Source organism: Dipodomys spectabilis, unplaced genomic scaffold (genome assembly GCF_019054845.1).
Source record: "Dipodomys spectabilis isolate Male_0828 unplaced genomic scaffold, ASM1905484v1 ptg000231l, whole genome shotgun sequence".
Lineage (NCBI taxonomy): Eukaryota > Metazoa > Chordata > Mammalia > Rodentia > Heteromyidae > Dipodomys > Dipodomys spectabilis.
In genome coordinates, this window is record NW_024870908.1 from 3,076,443 (window position 1) to 3,089,684 (window position 13,242).

At 55.9% G+C, this 13,242-nt stretch overlaps 2 protein-coding genes across 9 annotated transcripts in view; one reads left to right on the top strand and one right to left on the bottom strand.

Moving 5' to 3' along the window:
- Positions 1-1,088: 1,088 nt before the first annotated feature.
- Positions 1,089-8,832, top strand: Dexi (Dexi homolog). Of its 6 annotated transcripts, none has more exons than XM_042698442.1 (2): positions 1,089-1,577; positions 8,297-8,832. In XM_042698442.1, the coding sequence occupies exon 1, from the start codon at positions 1,149-1,151 to the stop codon at positions 1,434-1,436; it is 288 nt and encodes a 95-aa protein (XP_042554376.1). In that variant the 5' UTR covers positions 1,089-1,148; the 3' UTR covers positions 1,437-1,577; positions 8,297-8,832. The 6 variants fall into 6 exon arrangements, with proteins under 6 accessions (XP_042554376.1, XP_042554378.1, XP_042554377.1 ...); XM_042698444.1 differs by lacking the exon at positions 8,297-8,832 and adding an exon at positions 6,228-6,424; XM_042698443.1 differs by lacking the exon at positions 8,297-8,832 and adding an exon at positions 4,407-4,737.
- An 817-nt stretch (positions 8,833-9,649) lies between these two features.
- Positions 9,650-13,242, bottom strand: part of Ciita (class II major histocompatibility complex transactivator) — a 32,012-nt gene continuing 28,419 nt past the window's right edge. For all 3 annotated transcript variants that reach the window (XM_042698435.1, XM_042698437.1, XM_042698436.1), the window contains exons 16-20: positions 13,014-13,100; positions 12,441-12,524; positions 12,247-12,330; positions 11,110-11,206; positions 9,650-10,338 (exon numbers count right to left, since the gene is read on the bottom strand). In XM_042698435.1, the coding sequence (XP_042554369.1) occupies positions 11,131-11,206; positions 12,247-12,330; positions 12,441-12,524; positions 13,014-13,100 (331 nt within the window). In that variant the 3' untranslated portion in view covers positions 9,650-10,338; positions 11,110-11,130. The remainder of the gene's footprint in view (positions 10,339-11,109; positions 11,207-12,246; positions 12,331-12,440; positions 12,525-13,013; positions 13,101-13,242) is intronic.

Genomic DNA, 13,242 nt, shown 5'->3' on the forward strand with positions numbered 1-13,242 from the left:
GGACTGTGAACTGCTTAGTTGTTTGTTTAACTACTGGCATCATCATTATCATTATCGTTATTAACATGGACTACAAAGCAAAATGAAATAATAAGCAACCTTACTGGCGGAAGAATTGACCTGTCTGGGCTCTCTTCTCTTGGATCTTCTCAAACCCAATAATGCAGAGTCCCTTCCAAGGGTGGTCCTCCAAACGAGCAGGAATTTGGAGAGGCAACTGATCTTCACCCCATGGAAACGAATTAAAAGTGATGTTTGGCAATGTTCCTGATTTTCGACGATTTTCAATCGAAAAATCTTCTGAGTTCCAAAGAGTCGTGGTGCAAGCCTAGCAAAGTACACAGGAAGCCTTTTTTGTATCTTTGTGATTCCATCCAACTTTGAATTGCATTCTGTGCTCCCTTCTCCCCCCCACCCCGCACCCCCACAACCCCTCCAATCTCGGGACTCGCAGAGCGAAACAGACGCTAATTGCGAACTCGGATCCCTTCCAGAAAAGCAACTCACAAACAGGAGCTCGCCCCCTGACGGCGCTATCCAATGAACGTAGACCAAGGCTGAACGCCCACCCTCTGAGGGGCGGGGCTAGAAGGTACCCGCCCCCCAGGACAGTTCTGTCCAATGAGCACGGGAGTTGCGCGGGCCTATCAACACAGGCAGGAAACGGCGAGCCAATGAGCGCAGGCCCGCTGAGGAGGCGGTGCTCGGATACTAACCAGGAGGGCGGCGCGGCGGCAGCAGCTATGGGTGCTGGGCCTGCGGGGACACCGAGGGGGTTCGAGGGACCGCCGGGGCGGGCGGGAGGCCCGGCAGCCGGGACACGCTGAGTCGCGGTGGGAGCGGGACCGTCGCGGGGTCGCCTCGGAGGGTCGCACCCCACCTCTCAGCGAGTCGATCGGGGGGCCGTGCGGACCGCTCTGAGGGTGCACTGACCCCGTGCTGCGCGTTTTGCGGGGAGCAGGGTCACGGCGCGTCCGCCGAGGCCGCCGCGCGCCCCTGGAGGCCAGCCGGGGCCCGGCGCCACCTCGGTCGAGCCCCCGGGGCGCCTCCCCCGGATGGCCGCGCTGCCCCCGCGCCGGCCGCCCGGGCGCCGCCGCGGCTGAGGTCGCTGGGTTCGCCCGGCGGCCGCCGCCCTCGCCGCCCCCTGCATGCCCGGCGCGCGGATCGCAGCCCACCTGGACGCTCTGGGCCCCCTGGTCTCGCACGTGCAGCCCCCGCTGCCGTCCTCTATGTTCTACGTGGGCCTGTTCTTTGTCAACGTGCTGATCCTCTACTACGCCTTCCTCATGGAATACATCGTCCTCAACGTGGGCCTCGTCTTCCTGCCCGAGGACCTGGACCAGGCGCTCGTGGACCTCGGCGTGCTCTCCGACCCCGGCTCCGGCCTCTACGAGGCCGACTCGGAACTCGACGTCTTGGACGGGTACTTGGAGTAAGGGTCTTGACTGCTATCCACCCCCTCGTGCCCTCCACGACCTGCTACCCTCAGCCTGGACCTGCTGGCCTCATTATGCCGCTGCTCTTGGTTGGGGGCACCCTCTGGACTCGGATGGGACCCCAGGAGGAGGCCCTCCAAGGTCTGTAAGTGCCCCTTCGGGAGGAGGGTGGATTGGGGAGAGGGAGAGGACGTTGCCCCCAGGGCAGACACTCGTCTGACTCCTAAGGCATCTCCTCCAGGTCTAATTTGGATGCCAGGAATGACCATCTATGTTAGGCCTTCCGCTGGGGCTGGAGAGCTGCTCTCCTCAAAGGAGACAGCTGTTGAAGAGGGAAGACCTAGGGCCTAAATTACATTTGGGGGTAGTCCTGAACTTTGCTCAATGTTTAGAGCAGAACTGTCAGCCTCCTTTCCCCCACCCCTCCATGCCCCTCCTCAGCCTGTCTTGATAATGAATGACCTTGGCTTTGGGGAGAGTCTCACTAGTCTTGAAAGGATAAACATTTGAGGATGGCAAAGGGGTAAGAAGCCAGGCACCCATCACCTTTGAAACATAGTTCCTGGGGGGGGACTGGATTGGGGAATTGAGGACAAGGGGCACAGTCCCGCGAGTCTTCTGCAAAGAAGCCTGCACTTCCTTGCATCTGCCGCTGATTTGGAGTCAGATTTCAGGGTGGCCGGCGTCAGTTCTGCAGCTCAGATCTGCAGGAGCTGCCAGCTTTGCAAGCTGCCTTCCCAGAACCAGGCTGGCGCTGGGGCCCAGGCTGGCTTTATCTGCAGGATCTGTAAGACCTTGGGGCTGTAGAGTCAGCAGGTGAAGACCACAGGATCATTGCACCGTGATGTTACAGTCCTGGCTCTGGGTTTCCTCTTGGAGCTTTGTGCCCAGCAAGTTAGAGGTAGGGCAATGAAAGTCCAGGAAGGAAGAAGACTGGCTAGAGCCACTGAACCAGGAAGAAGAGCACTTGGCTCCAATAAGAGAAAACTCATATGCCAGGCAGCGGTTGGGTCCATGGAGTGGTCTTGGGGCAGGTAGAACTTCTTGGCTGAAAGCCCAACAGCCCAATGAGGCTGGAGTTATGCCAGGCGTGGGGCCTGAGGAACAATGAGAGTGGGCAGGGGCCCCAGGCAGGCAGTCTACACCTATCCTGAGCTGCCTATCTTTTGCTAATGTTAGAGGTCCAGTAACCAGCACCATAGGCTGAATGGCTCAAACAACAGTTTCTTTCTCACAGATCCCATTCACAAGGAGTCTACCCCCTTCACCTACCACTTCCAAAAGCTTCCTAGCATCATCTCGTTGTGGGGATATAGAATTTGGCATGAACACAAACGTCCACTCTGTGGCAGAGGCTGATGGAGGTTGGGCAAGACCTGCTGGTGGCTGTGTTGGGGGGGCAAAGCACTCCCCTAAGACATCATCTTTGGTTGAGCAGGGTCAAGTTCAAGGGGAGGCCCTAGGCCAGCTGCTTTACATTCCTCTCCAGCCTATCTGCTGCCATCCAAGCCTTCAGTCCTCAATGAGCAAAGCAGGCAGCGTGGGCACCCTGGCCTAGGGAGAACGAGCAGAAGCCACAATCAGACACGCAAGAAAAGACCCGAGCTCCCCCTGTGCGTTCAGTTTCCTCACACTGGAAACAGTACCTGGTGCCTGAGCTGTCTATCAGCTCAGTGAGGGTCAAAGAAGGCCTTTCAAAGGGATGACGCATCCAGGCTGATCGAAGGAACTAGACACGAAGATCCGGAGAAAAACAGTCCAGGCAGAGGGAGCTATTGGGTGCCAAGAACTGGTGATGGAGAGTTGGCTTGTCCACAACCCCAAGGAGGCCAGTGTGGTCCCCGGGAGGGGGCGGTGTTGGGCAGCAGGGAGCCACACCAGGCAGGAGATGAGCAGTGAGCCAGTGGAAGGCTGGAGGAAGGGGAGGCCTCGATCCACATTTGCAAAGACTTTGGCAGAATGCTCCAAAGGGGCAAGTGTTTCATCAGGAAGCCAGCGAGGAGGCCATTAAGCTGTCCAGCCAGAAGTGGCAGAGGGCAGCTCAGTGAAGATGGCAAACATGGGCAGGCTGAGGACACCTATCAGAGGCCACCCCCCTTCCAAATCCATATACCACCCTGCTTCTAGATCCTTTGGCGGTTACTCAGTCACTCAACAAACACTGGTCCCACTACTGAACTGTGTGCTAGGCCCCTTGTGGTCCTGACAAGAACCTACCTCCAAGCCAAGCATCTGACTTTCAGGCAGCGTCTTGTGAGGAACGTCTTATTTTATCCTCTCCGCATATCAACAGAAATACTTCCGCTTCCAAATGGAAACACTGGCATACGCGCAACCAAACACCAAAGCCCAAATGCTTTGACATCTTTTACAGCAAATGCTATTTGAGCACAAATGCCGGGAAGTGTTTCTTCAGTTACCGTTGACAAGCTTTCTGTGTGACAGGGCCTGGCCCCAGGAAGTGGGTGGGCTATGTGAAATACCCCACTTAGGCCTAGGACACACACTCCTCCACCCCCAAATCCAAGCAAGGAGGAGGCCCAGGAAGCCCTGACCTAGGGGTACAGGACTAGGCAGCTAGCCCCAGGAAAACCATGTAAGGAAGATGTGGAAATGGTTGGATGGAACCTGGCCTCCACGCCCCTCTCCATAGGCAGTGATCAAATCTCGCTCTCTCTTACTCATTCTCACCGGACTCGTGCACTGCACACAAAAGACAGGAAGCGCTGGCAAAGGGCAAAGGACTTGCCAGCCAGTGGGGTAAAGAGGTCAAGTTGAAAGGGGCCTTCACTTTTGCTCCGTCTCTCTCTTGAGTGTATGGCCTATCAAATTCAGCCCTTAAGCATTGACTGGATGCCTACTTAGGGCACTTATAGGGTGGTGAAGAGCCAGCGCCCTAGCTTCAGACTTCCTGGGTTCAGATCTCAGGCCTCGCTATGACTGGCTGCACTGTTCAACCTCCTTTTTCAGTTTCCTCTTCAATAAACAGATCGTGAAAATCTGCCCTGGGAGGAGATGGCTCTTCACCTAACTGCTGTTGTTAATGGTCAAGTGTGTGCGCATAAGCACTTGGAGAAGTGTAAACGTGCTCAACACACCATGTATCTGCACCCCTCCATGAGCAAAAGTTCTAGCCCCCTCCCCCCAGCATAGGGAGGTGTGAGTGTGCACTTCCCTTGGGCAGACTTCGCCGCTACTTTCCTGCCCTGGGAGCCTTGAGATCTTTCCCTCCACCCAGAGCTCTGGAGAGCCGGCTCTGCCATCTGCCTGCAGTGTTTGCAGCACCCTGCCAGGCGAAGGAGGACTTCATGGGGGTGTCTCAGCCTCCCTCCATCAACACTAACTCACCTTATGCCAGACATGCTTCATCTGTACTTTTTTTTTTTTTTTTTGAGTTTTGGGATTTTTCCTCTGAGAGCAGGACTGGAACTTGGTAGCTGACGCTTTTGTCTTATTGGCTGGCACTCTACCATCTGAGCCATGCCTTCACCCCTCTAATAAACTTTTTTGTTGTTGTCGGTCGTGGAGCCTAAACTTGAGCCTGGGTGCTGTCCCTCAGCTCTGCAACTCAAGGCTAGCGCTCTACCACTTGAGCCACAGTGCCACTTCTGGCTTTTTCTGCTTATGTGGTGCTGAGGAATCGAACCCAGGGCCTCATGCATGCAAGGCAAGCATTCTACCACTGAGTCACCTTCCCAGTCCCTAAACTTTTTTTTTTTCTGGTCATAGGGCTTGAACTTGGCCTAGGTGTTTTCCTTGAGCTTTTATTTATTTATTTTGCTCAAGGCTAGTGCTCCACCACATTGAACCACAGCCTCACTTCCAGTTTTCTGGCAGTTAACTAGAGATAAGAATCTCATGGACTTTTTTGCCCAAGGCTGGTTAAGATACTCAGTTCTCAGCCTCCTGAGTAGCTAGGATTACAGGCATAAGCTACCAGTGCCTGGCTTCTTACAAATTTTTACTTTGGAATAATTCCACGTTTATAGAATAGTGTGTGTCAAGAAGAATGCCAACAATTTCTATACACCTTCACCTGCATCTTCCCGCTGGGTTCTTGGTGTGAGTACATTCACGGGCATCTGTTAATGCATGTAGACATGTGCGCGACTATATTTCTAAACCACTTGAGAGTGGGCTGCATACCTTATGCCCCTATTTTCCTGAATATTCCAGTCTTTTTCTATAGAACAAATATTTTTATATATCTTACATTATTTGTATTATATATTACAATTATATATTACATATTTATATGATACGTATATACCACGGTGCACTGATGCAGTCCTGGGATTGTCTGGTCTACGTCTTTGTCCAGACTGTGACATCTGTTCTACTACTGTCCCTTAGCAGTGAAAGCGGGGTGAGGGGGGGTGCAGGGCCTGCCCTAGACCGCCCTGGGCATTCACTGGGGGCTTTCCTCAGGCTGGAGCAGCTGGGAGCCATCAACATGCTGGCATTGCCTGCCTGGCATCTGGTAGGCTGCCTCGGCTGGGTTTGGCAGGGATTTGTCCTCTGGGTTAGATTCAGGGGATGCTGTCTTGCCAGGAAGATGACAAGAGAGAATGTCACCCCAGGTGCCTCTCCATCAACACTGTGACCCAAGCATGGGAACTTGGATCCCTCAGCCAAGGTGGTGGCTGGTTGTCACTCCATTGTCAAGCTATGGTTTTCCCTATTATAGTTTATGTTGCATTGTGCTAGTTTTAGTGCTGCATTAGTTTAAAAAAAAAAAAACCTTTAGACTGTGATTGATTGATTTATTTATTTATATTACTTATTTTGTAGTCGTGCTGGGGATCAAACCCAGAGCCGGGAACATGCTAGAGCTGGGCTCCGCCACTGAGCCTGTGGGTTTAGCTTAGAACCATCTTCACTTGGCACAGATAAGAAGGAATGTCTCTGGGCCCTGGTGGTTCACGCCTGTCATCCTAGCTACTAAAAGGCAGAGATCTGAGGACTGTGGTTCAAAGCCAGCCTGGGCAAACAAGTCCAATTCATCAGCAAAAAGCCATAAACAGAGCTGGGACTCAAGTGGTAGAGCATCAACCTCCAGTACAAAAGCCAAGCAAGAGTGAGAGGCCCTAAGGTCAAGCCCCAGTACTGGTGCATGTGTGCTGTGTGTTACCCAGCCTGAAACTTTCTCCTTGATGTAACCAATCATGACCATGAACCCCAAAGATATAACTAGAAGGCTTTACTGTGAATCCCCAAGCAGCCTGCTTGCGGGACATGTGTATGATACCTAGGGCTAGCTCCTCACACCTCTGCAATTGCTGCTTAGAGCTTTGTGGTCACACATTTGGATTTCAATTCCAGCTCCACCAAGGTTGGATCAGTGGCTTTACCTCTCTAAGCCTCGGTTTCCTTCTCTTTAAGACAGTACCATTACCTACCAAGGGCCTGCGCCAGTTCCATGGGTTGCTGACTGATGTAAATAAATGCCATGGCCAGTGTTTGTAGGTTGTCTGATCAGGTGCTGGCTTCTAGCCCCAAAGCCTATCCCTGGCCTGTGGCTCCCTTGCTCTGCCGATTGCTGGCACCCAGGAGTCCAGGGAGATTGAGGTCACTGGTACCAGATGAGTCCTGAGATGCCAGTGTCCAGCTGTCACCCCAGCCCTAAGGGCAGAACTTCATTCCTCAGATTCCTTCCTGGCAGGAGGCATGGCTGGGTGGTGAAAAATAATTGCTGCTCCCACACTTCCATGGCTTCTCCTTGAGCATCACCTGGTGATGCTGGCTGGGGTGGGGCCCAGGGGCTCCATTAGCTGGGGAGGGAAACTGAGGCTTGGGGCCTCCACACACCCCGCTGTGAGGTGGCTTCCCGGGCCTCCTCTCTGGAGCTTCTGCTCTGGGAGGCAGCTGTGTGGAGGCCATCCACAGTGCGCCTGGCCTTCCTGCTTTCCCCCTTTTATAGCTAGGGCAGCCGACCCAGAACAGGGTGCAAGACCTGCACCATGTTCTTAGCACTGCCTGTTCTTTGGCAAGTGGTATTTGGCTTTATTCATGGTCATGACGGGGGGTGGGGGGGGGGGAGTGTCTTGATTTAAAATACTGCGCAAGCACCCCTAATCTGAATAGCTGAAATACTCCAAAATCTGAATGGCTGAAATGCTTCCGACCCCCCTCCCCCAATTTTTTCCCTCTTGGCACTAGTGGAGATTAAAGCCAGGGCCTCCCGCTTGCCAGGCAAGTGCTCTGTCACTTGAGTCACGCCCCCAGCGTTTCTGGTTTTTCAGATGGTGCCTCATGCTTTTGTCCAGGCTGGCCTGGGCTGTCCACCCACCTACTTTCACCTGCCAAGTAGCTGAGGTTATGAGCATCACTACCATAGCTGGCCCCAAAGCCCCAAGCTTTTTGAATGCCTACACGATGATGCAGGTAGAAAATAGGGCTTCCACACCTGACCCCACGTGACAAGTTCAGTCAAAATCCACATGTGATAAAAGTACTTCAGAGCAAGTCATGGAAGCCTGGGACTACAATCCTACCTGCTCAGGAGGCAGAGATTGAATCACAGTCCAAGTCCAGTGAAGACCCCATCTCAACCAATAAGCTCGATATACAGTGCGCATGCACTCTGTCTTTCCAAGTCTGCAGGATTGCCTGGCTCAAATGTAAATGCAAGACCTGATCTGAAAAGTAATGGCAGCAATAAAAGGGGGTGGAGGCATGGCTCAGCATACAGTGACTGTCTACTCCTGAGTTCAAACCCAGTCCAAAAAAACCCCACCACCTTCTGTGGCTGAAGCCCAGTGCCACCCAGGCAGCCGTGGGCAGCGGGGTGGAGCTGGACTGAGATGCCCCGTTGCTGGCCAGTGCTTCCGTTGGTGACCCCTCCTTTGTCTTCTTGGCAGGCCTGCTTCCCCGGAAGCTTTGTGCCAACCCAGCAGCTCCTATCCTGAACCACGAGGGGGATGGAGAGTCGGGACCACGTGCCAAGGCGAGGAAGGCCACGGGCATCCGGAGACTGCACCCTGCACCGGGCTCGTGACTTCCTGCTGGTGTGATGTTTACAGGAACGCAGCCAGTTTGCCTGTTCTGCATTTCAGCCCCTTGCCCGTGTCCCCCATGGGAGCAGACACCTCCTGCTGTGGGCCCCTGGATGTAGTGATGGACCGAAGGGGGGAGTTGCAGAGAACCCCATGAGAGCGGTGCGGGGGGGGGGGGGGCAGGGAGCTGCAGCCCCAGGGGAAGTGGACTTGGCCGTTCAAGTGCTTGTTCTTCCTTAGCTTGGTAGGGTTGGGAACCCGGGCTGCGAATGCTGCCGATGTATATTGGCCAGAAATATATTTTTGAAAATGTGAGTCACATCAATACTTGACTTCGATCAACCTGTTAAAGCAATACTTAGGAGGCTGACTTGTTTCCATTAAAAACGTATGCAACTGGGTTTTGGTTTTTCTTTGAACTTTAGAAGAGGGGACCTCGTGATCAAGGACAGGCGGGCCGGAGGCCTCCTAGTCGGAGACCCGGTGGGATTTACCGTCCACCCCGGAAGGCTGGCATGGGAGCCCTAACTGGCCCCTGCCAAGCTTCTGCCTGCCACACCACAGACAGCCCTGGGGTGTGGTGGGAAAGGCCTCGTGGCCACGTGGAAGTGGCCTGAATTGCACAGAGACTTCAGGTGCAGGTGATGGAAGGAGGGGAGCACAGGGTGAGTGGGTTGGCTTGGAGCCTCTCATTTGTGGAGCAGGCCTTCCATGTGCACCAGGGTAAGAGAGTGGTGAGGGGGGGCGGGCATGGTGATGCCCGTCTGTAGTTTCAGCGTTTAGGAGACCGAGGCAGGAGGATCTTGAGTATGAGGTCAGTCTGAGCTCCATAGTGTGTTCCAGACCAGCTTGGCAACAGAGCCAGATCATGACTCAGGCCCCACGCCTGTCTTCCTAGCTACTCAGGAGGCTGAGCTCTGGGAATCATGCTTCAGAGCCAACCCTGGGCAGAAAGAAACCCTGTCAGTCTCTTACCTAGAATCAGCCAACAAAAAGCCAGACGTGGAGATGTGGCTCAGAGAAGTAACTTACGTAAGAACGTGGGGAGCTGGGCACAGAGGCCATGAAGCCAGCTCTGGGGCCTGAGCAGCTGACCCACACCTGCAGGCCAAGAGGCCTTTGCATGGCTACAGCCTAGATCCCAACGGCCTGGCTGACGCCCTGGGCACAGGGGAGCCGGCCCCGCGAGGCCTGCCCCGCTGCACATGCGCTCAGCCCTGACAGGCAGGTGACTTCATTCACATTAAACCCAGCACAGCAGGCACCCCAAAGGGAAATCGAGGCATAAAACCCAAGGCCACACCTGCTGGCCGTGTCTGAAAGGGAAGATGTGGGAGATGGGCCGGCCATCTCCTGCCTCCAGTAGTGTACTGTTCTCTGCTTCCTGGCTTTGGTCCAGTGTTCTGGCCAGACCTAGCAGCTGCCATGGAACCCCATCGTATTTGGAGACCAGCAGGCCAGGGTGGTCATGGGTCCCTTCGAGTGCAAACGGGGCCTGTCGGGGTGTCTGGCTGGGGTCAATGATGATGGACAACGTGCGCTTGCCAGGCTGAGGCCTAGGCAGGCAGACGTGTGGCTGCCTCGGCCTCTCCCTCTGGCCTGCCCAGGACTGCTGGAGTGCCCCACAGGAAGGGCTCCGCCTCCAGCGTGACCTGCAGAGCCTATCAGGTGCCACCTTCTGCCGGGGCTCAGAGCAGCTGAGCAGAGCTGGCATCTGCCTGGGATCAAAGGAGTCTGGCGCCAGGCTAGGTCTGCTGGCAGAGCCAGAGGTGGGTCCATTCTGCAGCTGGGCAGCGCCAACACTGAGCCGATGGGGACTGAGAGCCAGGAGGTTCACAGGACAGCGCCCAGAGAACAGCCAGCCGTGCGTGCGAGTCCTCAGGTCAAAGTCCAGTGTGGTCAGTGTCCTGAGAGAGAGGCAAGGCAGGAGCTTCAGGAGGGGGCCTTGGCGCTGGCGGGGAGTGACTATAAAGAACACAGGGAGAAGGGACAGTCGTCTTCCTAGGGGAGCGGGAAACTCAGAGGTCAGCAGGAAATCCAGGACCAACAAAAGCAGCCAAGAGGCCAAACAGCAGCAGGAATGACTTAAGTCAGAAGGAAGGGCTTCCCAAGCCAGGAGCCAGTGGCTCATGTCTCTATAATCCTAGCTACTCAAGAGGCTGAGATCTGAGGATCCTGGTTCAAAGCCAGCCTAGGCAGGAAAGTCCAATGGACTCTTATCTCCAATGAATTCCCTCCCTCAAAAAAAAAAAAAAAGCCGGAAGTGGCGCTGTGGCTCAAATAGTAGAGCACTAGCCTTGAGCAAAAGAAGCTCAGGGACAGTGCCCAGGCCCTGAGTTCGAGCCCTAGGACCGGGTAGAAGAATAAAAAAGAGGAAGGACTTCCTGATCACAAACAACAATAGAGGAAGTCAGGATTTTGCATGCCCAGCTGGGCTTGTCCTCCTCCGGTCCCTCAGCCTGACCGTGACCAACAGCCTGGGAGCCTGGAGTCCCCGAGCGGGGGAAGAGCTGCAGGAGCCCAGCTGGAGACAGGAGACCCCTCCACGTGCGTGCGGAGCCCAGGCCCCGCGTCCCCGAGGCTCCAGCCCTCTCTGCCTGCGTTCTGCTTCACCAGGACCCTGAGCTCCGGCAACCCGGGGCCCTCCCCTGTGGTGCCCTCCCCGGGACCCCCGTCACCTTGTTCGGGGCACAGCCAGGTCATCTCAGGCTGATCCGCGAGTCCAGTTGCTGCAAATGTTCCTGGACGCCAAAGGGAATGGTAGGTGTCCACATGCTGTGGGGATGGGAGCCGGTACCAGGTAAGGAGGGGGGTCACCCCATTCTTCCTCCCACCCAGCCCAGAAGCTTGGCAACCTCCCCCTGGAAGGCCACAGACCACTGTGAGAACAGTGAGAAAGGCAGAGGCCTATGAGACCCATGGTCCTTTTCCGGTTACTGACTTGCTGTGGACCTCAAAGATATTCATGACTGCTCGGTGCCTTCCTCCTCACGTATCAAATGGGTCTACAAGGCCCATCCTTCCGGGCAGAAGACACCGTGAGTAGCTGAGAGGTATCTGAAGCAGTGTCGTGAAGCACGGCAGAGCACACATGTGAGCCCGGCACGCAGGAGGTGGAGGCGGGAGGATAAAGGCTAGCTCTGACAGGGAGGCCCTGTCTCTGAAGCAAAATTCAAACAAAAGGGCTGGGGGCCTGGGCCAGAGCATAGAGCAAATGCTCAGTATTCAGGAGGCCTTGGGTTCAATCCCAGTACCACACCAGAGGAGATTTAAAGTGCTGGTGTCAGGGTTGGACAGGAGACACTGTGGTGACACATTGGTGACAGGATTCTGGCTCTTCAGGTCCATTCCTTCCCCTCTGTAGTCACGCAGAACGTGCAATACCGATCCCTACCTGGAGGGGCGCTCTGATTAATCAGAACGTTTACTTAGTATACGATTTTTCTTATTGCATAATCAACAGAACATTCAGTAAGACCTTTGATGGTATCTCCAGTTAACCAGAAAAATGCTGGAGCAGGATTGGGAGTTCTAGGCCAGCCTCAGTCATCCCGGGGCTGGCACAGCCCTGTCTCGAACTACACAAAACCCCCTAAATGGCGTGTGAGCTGCATGCAAGCGAGCCCTCCTGCCTGGGAAGGAGCAGCGTGGTGGTCAGCGCACCCCGGGAAGCACTGAGGAGGAAGTGAGTGCCGTCCTGGCTAAAGCTCGCAAAGCCCGGGGTAGACGCCGCCCCGCCCCCCTCTCCCAGGTGGAGAAACTGAGGCCAGCAGCACACCCTGACGGCACAGGGCCCTGAGGCCAGCAAGACTCACGCCAGCGTGTGCAGGTGGGGGCACTTCCTCAGGCTGGCGGCCAGCTGCTGGGCACCCACAGCCGTGAACTTGTTGTACTGGACACTGGGGAGAGGAAGCGATCCTGAGGCCTGGCCCTGGGACCAGCCCTTCCCCTGAGGCCCCTGGAGGCCCCAGCCCCCCCCCAGCCCAGCCCCCCCCCCCCCCGCACTCACTCCATCACCCGCAGGGACTCCATGTCGGGGAGCACGCGTGCCAGGCTCTCGGCACCTTTGTCACAGATGCAGTTATTGTACAAGCTGCGGAAGACACAAGGTGGGGAAGACTTGGAGTGCCAGGGGAGGGCTTGGGGCCCGCTGGGGGTCCCTCCCAGCAGGGGTCCCTCCCATGCTGGACAAATGGGACTCTGCTACAGCTCCTTCATCTCTGCCTCAATTCAAAAGCAAGCAAGCAGTGCTATACCAAGATTGACCAGCAGGGGGCAGCACCAGTGCCGGCTGGTGTGTGGGTCACCCTCTCCCCCAAGAAGCCACTATCTGGGGACCCCAGAAAAAGCTTTGTCCTGCATCCACACCCTATCTACCACCCGGGGCGGAGAGCTTCCTCTCGGCCACTGGGATGGCTCCCCCTTTCCAGATGGGAAACGAGGGCCTGAGAACCAGGTGACTTTCCCCCGGGTGCTGCTGGCCCTGTGTCCAGGGCGTGGGCAGCTGGGGCAGTGTGGATCGCCAGGGCAGCCCCAGGGCCTCCCCGGCCCGCAGGCCCAGGCCAGCCGGGGCCCCACTCACCTGAGCCTCAGGAGGGTGGCGGCAAGGGCGGGCAGGGCGTCCGCCAGCTGGCAGGCGCCCACGTCGGTGATGCTGTTCTGGGAGAGGCTGCGGGACACCGCGAGGGGAGGCTGAGCCCCTGTGTGTGCCTGCACCCCAGCGTCCACCCCCCGGCCCCATGTGCTCATGGGGTGGCCTGCAACCTCGATCGGCAAGACCATAGGTAGGTGATAGATGATACAGTCAGACA